This window comes from Columba livia, chromosome Z, assembly GCF_036013475.1.
Source record: "Columba livia isolate bColLiv1 breed racing homer chromosome Z, bColLiv1.pat.W.v2, whole genome shotgun sequence".
Lineage (NCBI taxonomy): Eukaryota > Metazoa > Chordata > Aves > Columbiformes > Columbidae > Columba > Columba livia.
Genome location: NC_088642.1, coordinates 47,214,986 through 47,236,856, shown reverse-complemented (window position 1 = coordinate 47,236,856; position 21,871 = coordinate 47,214,986). Strand labels below are relative to the sequence as shown.

At 41.1% G+C, this 21,871-nt stretch overlaps 1 protein-coding gene across 1 annotated transcript; it reads right to left on the bottom strand.

Moving 5' to 3' along the window:
• Nucleotides 1–752: 752 nt before the first annotated feature.
• Nucleotides 753–15,444, bottom strand: ISOC1 (isochorismatase domain containing 1). Its single transcript, XM_065045713.1, has 5 exons — nucleotides 15,048–15,444; nucleotides 6,107–6,226; nucleotides 5,736–5,939; nucleotides 5,229–5,345; nucleotides 753–2,195 (listed from the first exon to the last, which is right to left on the bottom strand). Exons 1-5 carry the CDS (start codon nucleotides 15,345–15,347, stop codon nucleotides 2,049–2,051), a joined length of 888 nt encoding a protein of 295 aa, XP_064901785.1. The 5' UTR covers nucleotides 15,348–15,444; the 3' UTR covers nucleotides 753–2,048.
• Between the last annotated feature and the right edge of the window lie 6,427 nt (nucleotides 15,445–21,871).

Here is a 21,871-nt window from a genome sequence, read left to right as displayed (position 1 = left end):
ATAGAAGGCTATGCAAATACCAAAAAAAAAAAACAGGAGGAAAGTCATCACAGAGACTACAAATGTATTTTATAGATTATTCTCTGGTGCCATCTTGCTACCAAATGTTTCTCCTTTTGGTAAAAACCTTAGTTAGGAAAGGACTGCACTAAGGAACTTACGACATCTGTCCTTCAACTTATATTTATATAAAACTTGTAAATTTTTAGTAACAAATACAAATGCAATTATCTCCTAAAAACTCATGTAGTTGTTATTGAGGAAAAACTCCAAAAATAAAGGTGTAAAAAACCTGTTATCAATTTTTCCTTCAATTACTAACTCTAGGTACCATCAGCACATAAAGGTAAGAAAGCCATGAAGCTATTATTTCATAAGAAATTTATAGAATTTTTGTGCATAGCTGCTGATTTATAGAAGTGGACTTTATACTGCTAGGCAACATAATTAATATACCAGAAAAGAAGGTAAAAAGTAGGTCAGTGATAGAGGACAACGGTTCTTCAATTCAACTCACCTCCCTGCCTCCAACTTGAAGCATAATGATCATTCCTCGTATGTTGGAACACTAAATAACACCACAACTAGGTGCAGAAGATAAGAATTATTAGACATTACCCACCCCGATCTTTACACAAATTTCCCATAATGTGTATAGAAATTCCACAGCTGCACAAAGCAGAATAAGTTCCACAGCAAACACAGCTTTCAGAATTTGCTCTCCAACAAATATCACAAGCGTAAGAGAGACAGAGAATGTCAATGTTTTATTTGTTTTGAACATATAAAGGTTATAACTCTACGAAACAATTCTTTTAGAGCCATCTTGTGGGGAAACTAGGCAATTTAAAACAATGCATGTAGTATAATTGGTTTTCTACCGAAAAGATCAGTGTTCAGTATGACATCTAGTACTCTTTTAAAAAAATAAATGTTTCAGTCACACTGTAAACTTTACACAACATTGTTTAAACCACTGGAAAATGAAGAAAGTGCCTTTATGAAATCATGTGTTAAAAGATTGCTTCTAGATAGAAAATACATATATCTATCATTAAGTTAAAGATGCTCTTTTTCTGAAGAATGCTTTTAGGTCAGATTCCATTCAAACTCCACCCAACTGCAGCCCACAACAAAGAGCAAAAACCTAGAAAAGCTGAGATATCTTTCAAAGACCATTTGGCCAAATGAGTAAATTAGATGGAATTATTCTATCTAACCAAAATGGGAGGGGGGGGTGGAATCTAAATATAGTAGTAGATTCAGCACTCGAAGTTGAAAAGCTTTGTTCTTTAACATTCTTAGCATTGCAAATTTATTTTGGTAATCTTCTGCTAGTTTTGAAGGACTTTACACCAGTTGTTCATACCTCATTAAATGCCAGTTTTCTGTTTGTGTAGCCTTAAGCAAAGTACAGGGTTGGACAATCAATTTCACAATAATCAAAAGTCACAATGAAGGCTTCAGTGACCTAGAGCAATCAAACATTAGCTGCCGCCTGATCTATGCGTCTTGTCTATGAAGCATAGCACTTAGATTTTGTCCTAGAGAAAAAAGCGCACATGTAGTCCAAATACCTCACTTGGTTTTAACTTACACCCTATTAAAATACTTCATTTACATAGAACATTGAAGGGTATCACACCACATTTATGCAATATGTAAATATCCCCTATTAATACAAAAGTAAAACAGAACATCACAGAATGCTTTTATGAAACACAATCAAGAGGTGTCACAGAAATATGCACTTTTGGAGCTGTTACAATTAGTGTATAGTATAGACCAGCAGGCATCTCTGTTTTGGTTTTTAAATAAGTACAGAAATTTGAACACAAAAAAGTCCTACAGTATCCAAAGTCTCTGACAGTTTTAACTAAACAGAACATACTGGCACCCAGACGTACAATCAGACAATTTAGCTAAGGCAAGCACGAATATTTCAAATTTTAATTTTACTTTTCTACCAAACTTTGAGTGAAAGGTGTACGCTTATAGCTTTTCTTCCTCCTTAAAGATGACAGTGGTCTGCTTCCTCCACATCCTCTTTAAACTTTGGAAAGAAGCCCTGACTCAGGGGCACTTGCTTTAATGAGATTTTGGATTTCTTTGAATTTTGGATGTTCTTTATCAGCTACCAGCTGCAGCAATATAGCTTCACTAGTAGTAACTATAATTCCAGTACGAGCAAGACGCTGAAAGAAAAAAGAGAAGAGAGATAATAATGTGAGATACTTGCAAATGTGAATGAGTATACATTTTGTAAAAAAAAATAATGGTATTTTTAAAAACATATCCTATTAACGAAATTATTGCCAATTCCATTACAGCATTTCTTAGCAGTGCCATTTATTAAGCTAGAAAGGAAAGTGATGGTTTTTAGACTTTACTGAGGAAAAAGGCTGCCTTCAATCACAAATTAGGCTTCCTACTTGGACTGGATTCTTTCCCCATGTCAGATTAAACACGTAGAAGACCCATCCCCTCTTATATCAACAATTCTTTCCCCTGCATGGCCCCGAGGATAGCTTTCTTCACTCTCATGCAGATCTGAAAAGCTTGGGGAAAAAGAAAACAGTGAGATTGAAGCTAAAGGCCTTAAGCAAGAAACTTAATTGTACCAATTTCTCTTCCAGGGCTTGTTCTGTACTAGTACTTCAGTGTTTGGACTACACAGCAAGTTAGTACTAATAGTCTCAGGAGTCAGAATGAAAAGCTTTCTACAGACCTTATAAATCATACTGGCACAACAGCAGCTCCTTTTAACCAACATCTCGTCACAGCCTCAGTTACTCCCAAGTTAGTTTTCACAGGCTACAGAATAAAAACCACGGCTGCATAGAAACCAAAACTGAAAGAGGTCTGCTAGATGTTTTCAGTGTGCAACTAAACAGAACAACGCTTTGTGCAGCCCAAGCCACAGAACTTTTGCAAGGTTTTTGGACTTTTAAGACTGTGGCTGTCGCTTACATAGCAAAGTAATCTTTAACTAAAGGCTCTGCATGCTCTCCATCAGCTTCCTAGCAATCATACAGACGCTTTGGTAGTAAAACTCTTAAAGGATTCAGCTTTCTGTTCATCATCCTCTACTCAGCTGCATGCTCCACCAAATCTAATCAGGTCCTGAATGAGCCAAGGGAGGGAAAGAGACAGAAAATACAGATTTATACACCTTCATACAGGTTTCAATTGTAATTACTAAAGGAAAGACAAGCTTCAAACTTTCTAGGGCAGACATAGACCACTGCTGTTTAGTTGTTCAATTACAAAGCAACCGAAGGGGGAAGGTTATTAATTTTAGGGGACCAGTAACTACATATATGTAACTACAGGCTATATAATGATGAACTAACTAGGCTAGATTTACTGAAGTCAATGCTTCCTGCTTGCAATAATTGCAGAAAGCCTTGTGACATTCTTAATTTGAGCCAAAGAAAATAGCTTCCCCAGCTCTCCTACTCTTTACAATGACACACTTGTTTAAACCACATACACATACAAAAGAGAAAAATAGGAAAAACAAAATGAAATATTATGGTAATGTTTTCAACATGTTCTTCTCCAGGAATACAAAGTTTTTGCTTTTAACTAGTATGAATGAGAGAAGAAATAGACGGCTAAAGAGCTTTGCATTCTGAGAAGTGCTGATTAAGAAAAAAAAAAGCATGTATTGTCTTTAGAAGTAAAACATGCTATAACATGTCAAAGAGGCTGGCATTGGCTTTTACTCTACTTCTAGGATTAAGTATAATTTATACAGTTTTGAGATTAGTAGGAATGAAGATATGCACATGTTAAGCATACTGGACAATTTTCAAGGAAAGAAAAAGAAAGGAGAAGGAGTTACTGGCACATCACAGCAAGCCAGCAAACAGTCTCCAAACATATTTTAACAATGACCAGTTAAGGGACCACAGCAAAACACTATCTTTCAGCTTGTTGAGAAAACATTGCCAAGACATACTAAAACATTACTCAAAACTGACCAAATTGCCTGGATCACAGCTTTTGCAACCAAACACACTTTTAAGATGATCAATATGTTTCTTACAAGAAAAAAAAAAAAAAGCAAAGCTAGGTACTCACTGCTTTAACCTCTCCTACACTGAACCAACTTCTCTGCTTGCAGACACAGTGTGATAATCAAATGTACAAAGACTTTCACAGCAAGGCAAACAGCTTTCATTTTTCTGTATTTGTTTTGTCTACTACTGCTGCTGCACCACATTGACTTGGTAAGTCCATGATTTCAGTCATTCCTGCAGTCTGTGTGCGTCACTATCCTTTACATGACAGATGACACTAAGCTTCCACTTAATCAGTCATGGGTTTCATCAAATGCTATATGCTGGTAATTTCCCTCTAGCCCCTAATTCTCTTATTAATGAGAAACAGAAGAAATTAAAAGTCTTCTCCAAATCTATGAAAGAAAGTATAAAATGCTGTTGTTGCTATTAGTCTCAATTACCAAATAATTCTTAAGGCCTAAGGCAAAAAACGCAATACTTTCTGTATACATTACTTTTGGTTTTCCAGCAGTGATGCCTGTAGGCAAATTACAGTACACTATCAAAAAAATCATTTGCATGAATTTGCTACCATATAGCTGTACATGCTTTTAAATCTTCCTGTTATATTTATTCCACTTTCCCAACATTTAGTTAGTCAAAGCTCCTAGAAAGGCCCCACAAAAAAAAAATTTACCCCTAAATCTTTAATATAATCACAGTCTTTAGATTAAGCTTTAATTTGCACTGATGGGGAAGACCAGAAAGAGAGACAGACATGCAAGAAGGAGCTTTGAACAGGATCACTTAGAATATTTCATTGCATTTCAAGGAATTTCAACAGCAGAAGAAATACTGTTTGGAACAACAAAATGAAAAGCTCTGTAGGACTTTCGTTGTGCTGTACAGATAACACTCCATATGAAAATATCCTAAAAGGCTAATGGTTATACAGAGTAACCTAGATTGCATGAAACAATCACTTTTAAAATCCAAGTGTCCCAAAACGGGTTCCACACATTAAATCATAATTTAGGGAGAAAAATTAGGCAGTAATCCTTCTCCATCATGAAGCTATTCTGAGAATCAGAGCATTCACTTCTTCTCAAGTCTACATTTGTCCACTGCTTACTGCCCTTAGAAATTCCTCGTTGGTTTACAATAAGCAAGGAAATTAACATAGAGACCCATGGTGGAGAAAGCCTTGACTAAAAAACTTACCTCAAGCGCAAACATTCTGTCCATCATACTTCTTGATGAGGTGGCATCAGCTACAATATGAACTTCCAGACCTCTGCCAATTAATTCCAATGCTGTTTGCTGGATGCAGACATGAGTCTACAGGCGAAAAATCAAAGGCAAAAACCCCACCAACTAAACATTATTATAAAACATCAGTAGTGCAATGCCAAATTAGAATACATAATTAATTAGGGTTCAAACATGTATTTTTCTACCCTTGTAAACCTTACTAGGGCACTCAATGTGGGTTTTAAGTCCCAACCACAACGAAGACAAAAGCCTGTAGTTCACAACTATCTAATTTAGAATTTTATTATGAGATAATATCTCAAACAAATAACACAAGAATAATTTAATCTGTAGAGGATGTGTGAGCTCTAAGCAATACAAACTGAAATTTTTTTTAATTACAGAAAGCAATGCTTAAAACTATTGTGCTCTAACAGACATTATCATAAAACAGCACAAGAACGATAAAGCACATACTTCTACTCCAAACAGGACAACGCTGCGGACTCCAGGGATCTCTGCTAATGCTGCTTCGACTTCTGGCAACACCATTGAAAATTTTGTTTTCGGAAGCACAAGTTTAGCTCCTGTTAAATCAATTTCTTGCACAGTGCTGCCAAGACCTTTGGGATACTGTTCAGTTACAATAACTGGGATTCCTAAGAGTCGTGCACCTTGGAGCTGCAAGAGGGAGTAAAGTGCACAAGAAAATAAATTATTAAAGAACAATAATAGCAAAGACATTGTTACTACATGAAACCGAAAAAAACAGTAAACTGGCTGTGTATAAACTAATAATTTGTATGTGTGATCAAAACTCATTATAAGAAAAAAGTGCAAAACCATACCAGTCGTTGGCCCACACTGATGATATCACCAAAGTACTTGATGGCAGGCCGGAATCGCTCTTGCATATCACAACAGAAAAACACAGTGCTTGAGGGTGTCAGGTTGCCCAAAGTAGTCATCTGAAAAACAAAATCAAGATAACGTTTTCCAAGGAAGTGAAGACCCTTTCGGAAAAGCATGCAGAATTAGAAAGTCTGCAACACCTCCAAAAAGTGACAGAATTATGTTACTTTAAAGTAAAAATTGGAGAAATTATTTCAAGGCTGATTTTGATATGTTTCTAAATTCAAATGAACAACTGATACTGAGCAGTAGAGTACAGTCATCAATAGGTAATCAAGAATTTGTTAGGTGGAAGATGCAAGTCAGTGCAAATGTACATGGAAAATTCTGAACCCTGACAAGGGGTGGAGGAGCTGGTACTAAAGTACTGTTATTAAAAAAAAAAAAAAAAAAAAAAAAAAAAAAAAAAAACAACAACAAAACCACAAACAAACAAACAAAAAAAAACCTAGCAAAATTACATTCCTCAAATTCATCTTTAAATCCACAACTCTTGGAACTGACATAAAATCAGTATAAAATAAGGTTTTTAAAAAAGCAGACTGCCACTTGCTTTCAATACTACACAGAATCACAGAATGTCAGGGATTGGGAGGGACCTCAAAAGATCATCCAGTCCAATCCCCCTGCCAGAGTAAGAACACCCAGATGAGGTTACACATTCACTTCATGTACACATATTTTCAGTAGTTTTATTCTGTAGTCTGTTTGTCTTGTCTATGACATCTTTTAGCACAAGTCTGATGAAAGTCCAAAGGTTATAATGAAAGCAGAGAGGCTTGTCAGTATTATGACCAGAAACTGAACTGAATACATTTTTAAAATAATCTCCCGGAGTTTCCATTGTACATGCTAGCAAGAACAGTAGAAAGGGGGGTAAGAAAAAATAAATTGAAGATTGCATTTTCTCATACTTTGAAAGAGTGCTTTGTATTTGTATGAAATTACTTTCACTACCTACAGAAGCAAAAGATAAGTCTCCAGCTGGAGGCTACAGGGAAAGAAGGCAGATACATATACTCGTAAGGCAACTCAAGAGAAATTACATATATTCAGGAGCTTTTCAGCAGCCTGATAAATCAAACTTAATAAACTGCTTCTGGGAAGCAGCCATTAACTGTACGCACTTAATTTTCTGCAGATTGAGGTGGTGATGTCTTAGTTTAAGACAAACTTAGAGAATCCGTAGAATACTGTATTTGGAAGAGCAGGGATGTGTTTGTTCTACACGGCAAGGTTTTGGTAGTGGTTGACACTGCAGGGGTGGCTTTTGTGAGAAGATGCCAGAAGCTGCCCCATACCAGACAGAGTTTATGCCAGCTGGCTCCAGGGTGGATCTGCTACTGACCAAATCTGAGTCCATCAGCAATGCTGGTGGCATCTCTATGATAACATCTTTAAGAAAGGCTAAAAAAACTGCTGTGCAACAGCAGCTGGGAGAGAAGAGTCAGAACATGTGAGACAACTCTGCAGATACCAGGGCCAGTGAAGAAGGAGGGCAGAAGGTGCTCCAGGCACCAGAGCAGAGATCCCTCTGCAGCCCATGGAGGTCCACAGTGGAGCAGAAATCCATCTGCAGCCCAGGGAGGACCCCACACCACTGCAGATGGATGCCCAAAGGAGCCCCTGGAGCTGGAGCAGGCTCCTGGCAGGACCTGTGGCCCCACAGAGAGAGAAGCCCAGGCTGGAGCAGGTCTGCTGGCAGGACTTGTGACTCTGTGATGGGCCCAGGCTGGAGCAACCTGTTCCTGAAGAACTGCACCCCATGGAAGGGACCCACGCTGGAGCAGTTTGTGAACTACAGTCTGTGGGAAGGAGCCACACTGGAGAAGTTCCTGTCTTATGTAGGAGGGACCTCACACTGGAGCAGGCAAAGAGTGAGGAGGAAGGAGCCGCAGAAATGAAGCATTATGGACTGACTGCTATCTTCTTTCTCTGTCTCCCTATACCACTTGCAGCGAGGAGGTAGAGAAGTCAGGAATTAAGCTGAGGCTGGGAAGAAGTAGGGAGTGAGAGGAAGGTGTTTTCACATTTGTGCTTTTTCATTGTTCTTCTCTGTTAGTGACTGGCAATAAATTAAATTAATTTCCCCAAGTTCAGTCTGCCTTGCCTATGATGTTAATTGGTAAGTGATCTCCCTCTCCTTATCTTGATCTAGCAGCTTTTCGTCTTATTTTCTTCCCCCGTCCTGTTGAGGAGGGAGAATGATAGAGCAGCTTGGCGGGCAGCTGGCAGCCAGCCAAGGTCAACTGGCCACAGATAAATTGGGAACCCTTAAATATTAGTCTCAAATCTTTTGTTAGTTCACCATGTCTCCTGAGTAAAACACTTTTGATCTCAATTTCCAAGGTCAAAAAACTACACTAATGGCCAAGCTCAACCATACGTAATGGTCTCTTCATACTGTTGTGAAAATTACTTTCGCACTGTAACTGCAAACACTAAATTCCCACACCTCTCTGATTCAGTACACCACTACAGCCAAAGCCACAAACATCTATAACGACAGTTCCTCCAGTCCTCATTAGCGAAACAGCAATACTGTTAATGCAAGCAGTTACGAAGGCAAATGCAGTAACAACCATAAAGCAGATGCTCTAACACTAGACCCCACTGATGCCACAGGAAGACAGAAGAACATAACAACAGGCATTAGGGAAATATTTTTTTTACTAGGAAGGTAGCTAGCTGCACTAAAAATGGGTAGTGTCATCTCCATCTTTGGAGGTATAGGAACACCTATAGCCATACCTCAAGACTGAGATCTGGTCTCCCTTTAGTCCTTTCCACTCCCTTCCTTATTCTAAAACTTATATAGTACTTTCAATCTCTCCTCCTACAAATCAAATCATTTTCACTGCCCTCCCTGAGGTGCTTCTCAAATTGCAGTCTACAGTGAGGCACTCAATACCACCGTAACAGTAGTATTTATCCACCCAGAATACCTCTCAGCATTAGTAGAGCTCCAGAGAACAGCCAATTCATAACCCTTGCAGGCCCTGTTCAATTTGTACTTTCCAGTATGCTATGTGCTCTTTTAATAATTGATGATACGTAGAGTCCTTAGGTGCATTTTAACCTCAAAATCAACCCTTGAACTCTCCCTCATCTTTTATTTGCATAGTTGATTATTTCTAACTTAGTGTAGGAATTATTTCTACCCTTGTTGCTTCCATTTTGAATTGCATCCCATTTCACCTTGTTTCTACAACTTGTCATGAAAAGCCTGAATTCTGCTCTCAGATGCTTGCAGCTCCTCCCAGTTTGCACCTTGTGTAGAAAAAGTATTTACCCTAAGTTTCAGCGCTGACATGGATGATGGAGTATTTACAAACAGCAGACATGGAACAGATCTTATACAGCCTGATTCAATATTATTCTGATTTGACAGTTAAGCACAGAAGAAAGCCAACGGCCTTTCCAGCCGGGGAGCATCCTCATTACAGACTTTCACTGAATCCTTAATCCCATGTGCTTATGACAAACATTACAGGGAGTTGGAGCAAAGCCTTATACCTGCCATTCTCTGTTATCAAGTTGGTATAATATGATTTAATTTATGCCTTCAGTTTAATACCAGTGGCACTTTAAAATGAAGTTGGATCAAATATATTTACTAAATCTAACAAAAATAACTCCTATATTGATTTTCATATTTATTTCTGATTAACTTGCAGTCTGGATTGAACCATGCAACACAAGGTAGAACAAGAAGAAACCACAAGAAACACATGGCAAAAAAAATCAACACTTGCTGGTGCTACTTGGAAATGCACATGTAGGAAGGACAAAGCACAGCAAAAAGCAGATTGAAATTAAGTTTCATAAGTAATAGCTAATCCAGTCCACAAATAAATTTACAGAAGCATCTGCTATGTGTAAAGGAAAGTTTCCACTTACTGGTTCTTCAATGTGCCATGCAAATCCTATCACTCAAGTGCTCTCAAAGCCATCCTCCCCTTCCACAGCCACACCACATCAGGTACATGAGACACCACCAGCTTATACACCCCCAACAGCAAAAAACCTTACCAGCTGCACTGCCCCTGTGCTGCACCCTGCCCCTGAACCAGAGTGGGGTCAAGCCCATATCCAAACCCTGGGCCAGCACGTCAGCACCTGTTTGCATCCACCCTGAGGCTGGACAAGGATGGTGAGCCACTGCAGCCAGACATTGCCTGTCCTAGTCCACCCCATATATAACGTCTAATCAGCCACAATACCATTAAACAACCTACATTTAAAGGGGGGAAACAAACAAATCCACAAAAAAAAAAAAAAGAAAGAAAAAAAAAGAAAAGAAAAACCCCACACCACACACAATAAAATCCCAAACCAAATGAACAAACAAAGCAAACAAAAAATCCCACACAACCCAAATCACCTAAAGATTCCCTCCCCACCTCCCTTAGTACACAAGCTTTTCTATTTGTTTTGCTTCACCCCTCTCAGCTAGCCACCAGGACTGTCCTCCCTCCAGCTGGAAGTTATCCACAGCACAACCAGAATAGGTGCCTCCGATGGACACGTAATCTGATGCAGCTCTTTGACCCAGCTAGAGATGTCAACTCTAGGACCTTGTCCAGACCAGGATTTAAAAGTATGCTGTCACGAGTTACACACAACTTTAAATCCCACACTAGAAAAGGCCTAGGTAGGAAAGGACAGGTGTTTTTCCACGCTTCATCTCTGCTGATTATTATTAATCATACAAAATTTGACTGTGATGAAGTACTGTAATTACAGAATCTACCTTACAAAAATACACATATACTGTCTCTTTATCTGTTCTTTCCCTGTTCAAACTTCAGGGAACCATTTCACACACAAAATGCAATTTTCCCCCAGTACTTGTAATGAACTAGAATATGGAAGCTGAGAAACAATACCATGTGACATCACTAGTCACCTCATAAATCTCTTGCCAAGGTTACCCACTAAAAGGGCAGAGTGGAGGACCTTGCAGCCTTGGTATTTCAAAGGTGGCATAAAAAGACAAGACCAAAAAGAAGCTGGCTATCATATTTTGTTCTTTATTTCTAAAAGGCAATTTGTAAAATTCAGTTTTGCTGCTTATCTTTCAAAAGAAAAAAAAAAATCAAAGAAATTCAGTTACATGTATTTCAAGGGAAAAATTGGTTACAAGTTTTTCAGTGTATGAATATAAACACTCATTTTAGGCTAAGCCCAAGTGCAGCCTTTTATACACAATTCAGCATTTAAAAATTACAGAATTGGTTCGATAAGCACATGATATTTATAAAATTAAGACAGTATAAAAGCCATCATCAAAATAAAAAATGATGAAAATGCTTGCTGCAGAGTAAAGATAAACACGGAGTCTGGATGTGAAGAAACCTCTCTTTCAAGATTTTCAGTCCTTTTTTCCCCCTTCTTTTTCAAGTGCTGCTTTTTAAAAAATGTATTTATTTAGAAACATTGCATTTAATTGTAGCACTAATGCATCGGAACTTATAATTGCATCTTTAAAAAAACAAAAAAGCAAATGACACCCCTCACCAGATTCATATCCTGCAATCTATGCTTTGGCTTTTCCTGGTCTTCAGAAATCAGACTTAGGCTCCTGAGTTACTTCTATTTCCTAAGCATCTGAACATAGCAATATTAGATATGTGTAAAAAGAGTGAAAACCTGTGTATAAATAGTTCTATTTCATTTACCGTATCTTCCAGCAACAATTAAGTATAATTCTGCAAGCAGTTTTCTGCAAGGAAGATGCATACGAGACATCAATATATTTTTAAAAAAACTCTTGAAGTAGAGGTGCTTTATGCAATTATTTCAATAATAATTTTACCCTTTTAGCTCTAGCATCTTAAGGTTACAAGTTTGTAAACGCATAGCACAAGTGCTGCTGAAGAGAAGTCACCCTGAAGTTAAGACAGCAACTGTGAAATAGCCTCTCTTGGGCACACATGTGAACGGTGCCTGTTACAGGGCTGTAAAGAGCACAGCTGTCTTCTCTTCCGATACCTCTGAAGTGTTTTTCCTTACTGCTTCTCTCCTCCAAAGCCAACTACAACTGTTACAGCAAAACTCAATAGTTTTAGTAGCACTCTTTAACTGAATTTAGAGTTAGAAGACATTAAAGTGGTCCTGCATTCCCCCGCCCTGACTACAGTTACTATTCTGTTAAACTTTTAGAACACGTAACAATCCATGAAAAACAGAAGGATCCTTTCTACCAGCATTCTGTCCCTCAAGCTGCAAGTAAATGTCCTCCTTACTAGCTGATAGGGGCCAAAGGAAAATGTCCCTCCTCACGTTATATATGTGGTTGTTTCAAGAGTGGCAGCCAGGCTGAGGATCAGGGTTCACTGCCCCCCACCAGCCTCCCTAACACTGGGTGGCCATTAGAAGTTCAAGCAACTGTTTTGCGCCAGGACAGCTAAACCAACCAAACATACATATATGAACAAAGAGTACGAAGGCACAAATACAACTGGAGAGCAAATGTGCCTGTATAAATCAAGCCTTGAACTGAGCTGCGTGGATTGGCTTTCCAAAGGCAGCATATGGTGATTTTTTTGTGAGATTACTGTCCCCCCCAGCTGCAAGGACAGGAAATTGAAAGAGTCCAGTCAAACCGATTTGGTGCTGACATTTCTTGAGCTACTGCAACAAAAGGCATCCCTTCCATGACAGGTCTGCACAGGAATCAAAACAGGAGGATATCATTCCAGAGCTGATGGGCACTACCACCCTAGGGGTTAAAATGCCATCCCTAACTAAATACATACATATATTTTATAAAGCACCCACATAAATATACTGAAATTATTGTCTAGGGATACAGATGCTAGTATCTCTGAATCTTAATTTTAAACCAAATATATCTTTCCAAAGATGCAAGTCTAATCACATCAGTGAGCAAAGGCTGTCCCTCTTGAAAGACAAATCCAAAATGGTAATTCAACTGACTATGCCACCTGCAGAGTCGATAAACCTATGTCATGTGTAACTGCAGATAAAATATCAGGGGGGAAGGAAAAAAAGGGCACACAATAGCGGCAGTGCCTGAATCAACATACGGAAAGAAAGTATTATCTTCCCATCAGTAAATCCTAAAGATCTTAAAAAGCGCAGCTGTGACTGTATCAGACCAAATGTTCCCCAAATGAGTGATCTCTGAGCACCTGCTGGTGGCTTACAGCAAGCTGACTGATATCATTGTGATGTCTCCAGCTCATTCTCAGCTGCTGAAGTGCATCAAGGAGGCAACTAAAATAATAGACAAGTACCATCCTTCTTCATATCAACAGTTGCTATTGTATCAGAATTGCAACAGTATCAGTGAAAGCACCTAATCAATTATGCAACTAATGCATATTGGTTCATCCTGAATCTCTGCAGTCAGTTAAAACTGCATAGTGCATCTGCATCCTGGGAATGACGTATCTTTCCATGTCTCAACACCGACCTTTTATACTGAGACGTCCTGCTATGAATACTTGGGCTGCATTTATATTTTAAGTGCAGAAGCCATCTGCAAGAGAGTCTTTGCAGAGCAGTGATCTGCATGCACAGCAAACGAAATTCTGACCTGCACCACAGTTACAGGCCCAGGTTACACAAATTCTGTTTTTAAAACCCTTGCGTGAATTAACACCCATACCAACTCTTGCAAGCTGGAGAGACTCTGAGGAATTTCTCTGGCTGAGTCCCCATCCGTTCTATTTCCAACACACAAAGGAGAAAGGTTTTAAACTGAATATAATGAGTGATGAATGACGAAACAAATAATAAATGACAAAATAAGTTGTTAGTTTGGTCTTCTTAAGCACTCTTTCTGTACATAAGGTTAAGGAAAGGACGAAAGACTCCAAAGGCGTCTTTGATGTACAGTGTAAGCAAAGAGACCACCTTGAGAGTCTATGGGTTCAAGGGACTCTGATTAAACAGGGTTTACAAACAGTGTGATTGTTTCTGGAAATAGAAGCCAATCAATGTTTCAGTTTTTATGACATCACTTGTTCAGCTTATAAGTAATGTTGGCTCGATAAACTAAAACTTCTTAATTATAAGTTAAGCAGAATGTTCTGAACTGAAACAATAACTATGTGTGGGGTTTTCGTTTAACTGGTTTTTGTTTGGGTTTTTTTGTTGTTGTTGCTTTTTTTTGTTGTTTTTCAGTTGACTTCTTTGGGGCTGGAAAAAGGAAAAAGCAATTTTGCTTCAAGTGCAACTATTACAGCATGACTGGTACAAATCTCCAGTGTGCATAAAGATATCTTAGTATGAAACACACGTACTATATCTGTCTGGCAGTCTGGTTTCCTGGTTTACAGCCACAAAACTACTGAGTTATGAACCTTTGTATCAGAAAGAGCTTTTTAGGGCAAAAGGGATACAGAAAAGTGATACAGAAATCCCAGGGTCCTAGGAGACATAAGACTGAATTTTGGCAGAGCCCACTTTACCAGCACCCTTTGAGTTTCCACCTAGCAGCATTAACTCCGGTCAAGGCTGGATAGCACCAGCCACCTGTTTTAATGGAGCAGTACAGATTATTTCAGCCACCAGGTTATTTTCCCATTCATGGGGGCAAGTAAGTTCTGACTCACTGAAGGCAAAGCCCGGTTGTCAAACGCATCTGGCACAAAGCACACCTTTCTTAGCAAAACAAAAGTTTCCACAGAAAAACAAGTCCACGCGGGCTTGGCGAGGCTCTGCCCACAGCTCCAGCCCGCCCCGGGCTCCCCGGCCGCCGCCGCTGCTGTCCCAGCTCGCTGCCACCTCTCCCCGCAAGGGTCCGGGGGAGGCCGGGCAGCCGCAGCCGCCGGCTGGACGGGGCTGCCCGCCCACAACCACGCACACACCTGTGGCCGCCGGCACTGCCTCGCCGTCGAGTCTCACCTGTATCTGCAGTGGCACCAGGCGCACCTTGCAGCGCTCGCTGACCACGAAGCCCTTGGGCAGGTCTATGTACTGGCTCCACTCCTCGGCGAAGAGCTGTACCACGAACTTGCGGTGCATGTCTATTTGGTCCCCGTAGAGGCTGAGGAACTTCTGGATCAGCAGCTCGTAGCCGGCGCCGTGGGGCACGCTGGAGGGCCGCGCGAAGACGGAGAAGCAGAACAGGACGGGCACCGAGCCGCCGCCCGCCGGCGAGCAGCCCCCGCTGCCCGGAGCAGCGGCCGCCTCCGCCGCCGCCATCTTCAGGGGCAGCCGCTGCGAACCCAGCCAGCTCGCTGCGGCCCGCGCCGCCGCTCCTCCTCCTGCCGCCTCCTCCCCTCGGCCGGGCGGGCGGCGCCGGCGGCCCCCAATCCCGACCGCGGCTGCTCCTGCTCCTCCTCCTCGCCATGGGGCCCGGCCCGGCCCCGCGAGCCCTCGGGGGTGGGTGCGTCGCCGGGGCGCCTCGGCCGGGCGGGTGCCGGCTCGTCCGCCGCCGCCGCTCCTCCTCGAGGGCGGATGCCACCCGCTCAGCGGGCGGCGGGAGGAGCAGCCCCTCACCCAAACGTCTGCCCTCGTCCGGGCCGACGGGGAGAGCCCGAGTGCTCCGGAGAGGGGCAGGAGCCAAGGCACCTCCCACTGGAGCGGCCCCGTCGTGGCCTCGGCGCGGCCGGCGGGCAGCTCTTCCCTCGCCGGGGCGCACCCCAGCGCCACCAGGCTGGCGGCAGAGCCCGCTGCCCTGAAGGGGCGTGGGGGCGGGAGCTGCGGCGCCCCGTCGGGCGAGCGCGGCGGAGGCAGCGGCGGGCAGCGCTGTGCCGAGCGGCAGGGGCGGGCAGGGCTGGCAGGGAGGGGTGGGGGAGCTGCCCGGGGCAGGGCCGGTAGGCAGTGGGGTCGGGCGCGGCCGCGCCCCGCGGGAGCTGGGGAGGAACGCCTTGATAGAGCCTGAAAAATGCCCGGGTTCTTTCACGCCCGATTCAGCCCGTTCTTAGATCTAGATGGGAAACAGTCGTTCATTCTCCCGCTACTGAAACCCGTTGCTGAGTTTTCTTCAGAAATGTCAGTTTCTCAACGGCGGGAGGTACCTGAGCTGCTGCACGCCGAGGCTCTGAACCTGCAATTGCATCCGCAGATGAAAAGAAGTGAGGAGGATGCAATGCATCCCCACAATTTAGCCTTTTCGACTTCGTGTTCTCTCTAACATTTCCAGATTCATTAACTGCTTATTTGTTTGTTTGTTTCCAGGAGTGACTGGCAGCTGGAAATGTTGCCCGTATTTTTGCCATAATTATCAGATTTCCTGTTGTGCTTCAGTGTGCTGGGGGGGAAACGGTGTGAGCAGTGTGTTACACTCGTGGAAAGAAAATATGCTCTGTTAAAACCAGGTGGATGTTTTCACATGCTATCCAATGCAGTGGCACCACCGTCAAGGTAAATGCATGTCTGCCTGGCTAAATAACACCAAGCTGAAGCTCAAAGTTGTTCTCATATTTTACTGAAGTCAGAAACCTGTAGCTGTTACATTAAATGGCAAAGTTATATTTCCACTAGATGGTTGTGAGTTTGTTTTGTTGTGTTGTTTTTTTTTTTTTTCAGAAAGCACATTGCTTATATGAATTGATTTTAAAATTGCAAGCGTAAGGAGTCTTTCTACTGTTATTAATATATATTTACACAGTTGTATACTCACTAGGCACTGAAGCAGCCTTAAGTGATTATTTTGTACACTACCCAAGAAGGAAATGTGTAGTGGCTTCTGCATATTCATACAGAGTTTGCACCCTCTTTCCGAAGGAGGTAGTGTCAATCTGATCATATTCAGCCTAACTGAACACATCTCTGTGATTAAAGAATACTTTTTAAAGAGTGAAAACACTAGAGGCCCTTTCCATCTGGTTTCTGTTTAAACTTTTGATCCTGTCCCATGTGTGACAATATTTAGCTGGGAAAAAAAGCAATTTTCACCTCTAGAAACACATAGAGTGTTTAGTGAAGTATATGCAACTCTATTCCACCTGCCAAGTATAAAAAATATCCAGCAGCCAGCGTTCAGGCTTTATTTTAATTATCCATGCTTACTGTTCTGCAGATTTAATTTATGAATACAGCCGGTCATTAATGCCGTTACAGTAGAGACATACAGGATGAACAATTTTATGGGCCACTCATTAGCTGACTTGAATCAGTTCCAATTTTCCAAAAGAAGAGGTGACAAATTAAATACTCAGTAAATTCTATTTATTTTCTCTTACTTGAATTGCTTTCCAGTTCTTAATTTGTACTTTTTTCTAATTGAGTGCAGTTCTAAAATTCAAAATATTTTTCAAATGTAGCATGGATAGTGGTTTTGTTGATTAATGGTGTCTTAAATGGGCTTCCTTTTTCCATTATAGCAAGATAAGGCTACCTGTATTAGCAAAATATGCCATAGCAAGTATTTACCTTTCTACAATTGCTGTCTACAATGAATATATTTGAATACAAATTACTTGGTTATTATGCAGAATACATAACTGGTATTTTGGTAAGCTGTCCAGATTCAAGCTTATTTAAATAACCTAAAACTTTTTCCTAACAGGGTTAGATTTATGCAATGGCAAGGAAGCAGTACCCAGAATCATCCGAAATCTGGACTGGGTGGGGGGTCAGGGGCCTCTCCTGCAGCTGATGAGTGACGCCCTCTGTCTCAGGTCAAGGAAGAAGCAGGGAGATGGACATGCAGAGCAGGGTCCACTCTTCCATTCCTCTCTGTCCCAGGTCTCACAGACAGAAGAGCACAACCACCAGATTCCTGTGCATATCTGAAGGTGAAGGTTGATAGCTGCTTTCTTTACCGTACAAAATACAACCCATCTGTCCTTACAAAGTGACATCTAACCTTGGCCTTTATCTGCATGTTCACTCCACTCGTATCATACTTTACCACCTTGGACCTTTTGCATTTTGAATTCTCTCCTCTCAGCAAACCCACAGTCAGTCTTCTCATGCATAGTTTATTTTTTCTTCTGAAAGCACTGAAGTCTTTTTGAGTAGCTGCCTGTGCTTGGATGGTACTGTCCCACAGAGGAAGACACTTCTGATGGAAGCAGAACTCCAATTGTGAATTTTTCCTCTCTCAACTGTGGTCATCTTCAATTTTAAAAGTATTATCCTGAAACGCAAACTTAGCAAGGAACACTGGCCAAGACTCATCAGCTGGGTGTAGGTTAGATTCACTGACCTTTCATGTGTTTTTTAATCACACAGCTCCTGTGGCAGTGACAGATCAGACTTCTTTTAATTAAGTTGCAGAGATATGGCACCATGACAAATATGAGGATGTAGCCCATCTAGAAAACCCAGCATAGCATGTTCACAGAAAGATAAGGGTATCATGTGCAATACAGGGAGAATGTCCAGTGATCCACATTACGTTGGCCTAAAAAAAGGTTGTATTTTTGACCTAATTTGAATTATAGAAGTGTGTAAGTTCATTAGTAACACATCATCTCTTTGGTACTTCACATTGCAAGTATCATAGAATCATAGAAAGTCCTGAGTTGGAAGGGACCCACAAGGATCATCGAGTCCAACTCCTGTCCTTGTGTATGACGACCCCACAGTTCACACCATGTGTCTGACGATGTTGTCCAGTGTCTTCTTGAACACTGTCAGGCTTGGAACCATGAAAAATCCCTGGGAGCCTGTTCCAGTGCTCCACCACCCTCTGGGTGAAGAACCTTTTCCTAATGTCCAACCTAAACCTCCCCTGGCACATCTTCCTGACATTCCCGTGAGTTCTGTCATTGGTCACCAGAGAGAAGAGATCAGCGCCTGCGCCTCCTCCTCCCACTGTGAGGAAGCTGTAGCCACCATGAGGTCTCCCCTCAGTCTCCTCCAAGCTGAACAAACCAAGTGACTTTAGCCGCTCCTCATACAGTCTCCCCTCTATATACCCTTCACCAACTTTGTGGCCCTCTTCTGGACACTCTCCAGTAGCTTTATATCCTTTTTATCCTGTGTTGCCCAGAACTGCACACAGTGCTCCAGGTGAGGCCGCACCAGTGTGGAGCAGAGCGGGACAATCACCTCCCTCACCCGGCTGGCAATGCTGTGCTGGATGCACCCCAGGACATGGGTGGCCCTCTTGGCTGACAGGGCACACTGTTGGCTCATGTTCAACTTGTCATCAACCAGAAACCCCACATCCCAGTAACACGTGATCGGTGCTCATGCACACTAAAGAAAACTATAACTTCTACTAGAAATTCAGTGTTACTGATCTCCAACCCCATTTTTTTAAGATGCTGTCAATCTCACACTTACAAGCTCTGGATATGACAAAGTCACAAAGAAGGTGGTATAATCACAGCAAATATGCCTCTTGGGTGGTACATACAGCATCACACTATAAAAAAATTGTTGAAAACTACTAAAGTATCAAAGATTTTAAGTGAAGGTTGAAATTTCTCAGACCAATTCTGAAACATTTCTCTCTGCATCATGCCTTCCTTCTAACAAGTCCATTGGTATTCTGCTCAGACACAAGGCTTTGCCTGCCACATGGGACCCTTATTTCCTGCAGCAGAACTGAAGAAGGTCATCTGGTCATCTGTAGCCTCAGGAAAGCATTTTTTTTGTTTGTTTGTTTGTTTTTGGCAGTTTAAGAGCACTTCCATAAAGAGCTAGAATGACTAAGGTGAGGAAGGTGAAGGTCATGCTGTGTCCACTTTTAAAATAGAGTCATGTGCTAGGTTTCAGATCTAAGGTTGGAATATGGGGCATTAAAATGCAAACTTCTTAGTATGTAAAGAGAAAAGAATTTACATTTTTGAAAGACACAACCAGTTCAGTATTCTAACTTTTGGATGAGGGTTTATCAGTTTCTCAGTTCAAAACCTCAAAGGCATATTTTCTGCCTCATTCATTTCATTTGTTTATTTCAATCTGCCTGAAAGCCTATTATGCAGTCATTTTCCGTAGAACAAAACACAATGTTGAAGTGAATGTACTAAAATTATACACTCAGCAAAGTACTTTGTTGAAAAGTACAGTAAAATAGTGTATAGAGTAAGCCTTGGAGAAAAATGTTTACTGCTCTGGTGATGCCCTCTCTATCAGTGATAAAAATATGTGTGGTGAGGTATGCCCTACAGTTAACAGTTTTGTGCTTTGAAAGTCCTAAGTAAGCAGGTAGCTTTAAAATCAGGGAGGACTGTTGTATTTCTTATAGTTGAAAATCCTCCTTGGCATAGCAACTGCCTGAAATTTAGCCAGCTGGAACAGAAAGAAAGTCAAGGAAATGGGTACAGCCGTATTACTATACTTCATAAACTGACATATATAAATACACAGCCTTTCTGTGCAGTTTCATCGATTTTCTATTATTTCAGTGTTACTCAGTTCCTCTGTGATATTTTAGAATTATTTTCATCGGATGTCCAAATTATAGCTTTTATTTCCTATGAGGGTATGTCACTGTTAAAGCAATAGTGTTGCCAAAAAAGTGATTGTAGATCTCACATCTTGTCCTGTAAACCTGTATTAAGCTACTCCATTGTAGCTATATAACTGTATTATCATGCAGCTCAGCACAAATACCTTAGTTTTGCAGTTCTGGCTTTGCAGTCCCAGCTGAACTCTCTCTTGACTTTAATATATCTGGCTGGATCTGCATTGTATTTTTAAACTGCCCTTGACACTGGGCTTATAGCCAGATTTACTTGTTATCTATGCTCCATACCCGAGATAGTGTCCCTTGCACCAGCTTTGTAGTAATGCTGCTGGTGGGGGAGGACTTTACAGGTGCGTACTTTGCACTTCAGAGTTGTGACAACCACAATGTGGACTTGCCTAACACCTCGTACTTGGCACAGCCACTTCCATTTATCTCATCTGCAAGAACGTTCTTTTAGCATCACACAAAATCCTTTCCAAGAGATGCCTCTATTTCTGCTGCAGCTACCTATAATGGTAATCTCTGTATGGAACAGCGGCGTCTTTGGTCATTTTGGATGTCAAACAGATCAGACAACCCAGGAATTGCCCATATGTGAGCTAATTAGCTGACAATGGTGTTGATGGTTTATGTTTGAATGGCAGAGAGTTTTTTGCAGCAGTATGGATGGAAACAGGTGTGACTGGCAAAGAGCTCCTGGATTAATAGCACTCTTCACCTGGTCAGTTTTGCTTCCTTGCAAGGTTTGGAAGCGAGTTAATATTGATAATGTGTTTAGTTTTACTTCTAAGTCATCTGTCCATGTCACCCCTTTTTGTCAAGAATTATCAGACAATTTTATTTATTTATTTTTAAGATTGCCCACTGCATAATGATGCTTCAAAGTAAAAAACACATCACTGGGACAAATCTCTGTCCACCGTCTGATTTTACAGCTTGATAGGTGTTTTAAAGCTCCGCTGTTAATAATCGATTAAATGCCCTGTCACTTAGGCTGTATTTTGAATTTCTAAATTAGTTTCATGTATAACAGAAGTTGGGACAGGATAGTAAAATGTGATAGTAGTAACTGCATTGATAAAATATATTAGCATTGTGACTGAAAATGGGTTAATTTGCTGTGTGCAGTTGGAAACATTTCCTTTTCAGTTAACATAAAAGACAAAATACAAAAAAATAAAGTGCTTACTTACTGAATAATCATATGATTTTTTCACTGTGATATGTGAAAATAAATGTCTTAGATCTTTTTTTCAGATGTGGTAGCCCTCACATTTCTACCAATATGAATAATGACATCCTTCTTTATTACTGGCATTAAGTATGGTATTTTAATTATCTTAAAGCTCATTCT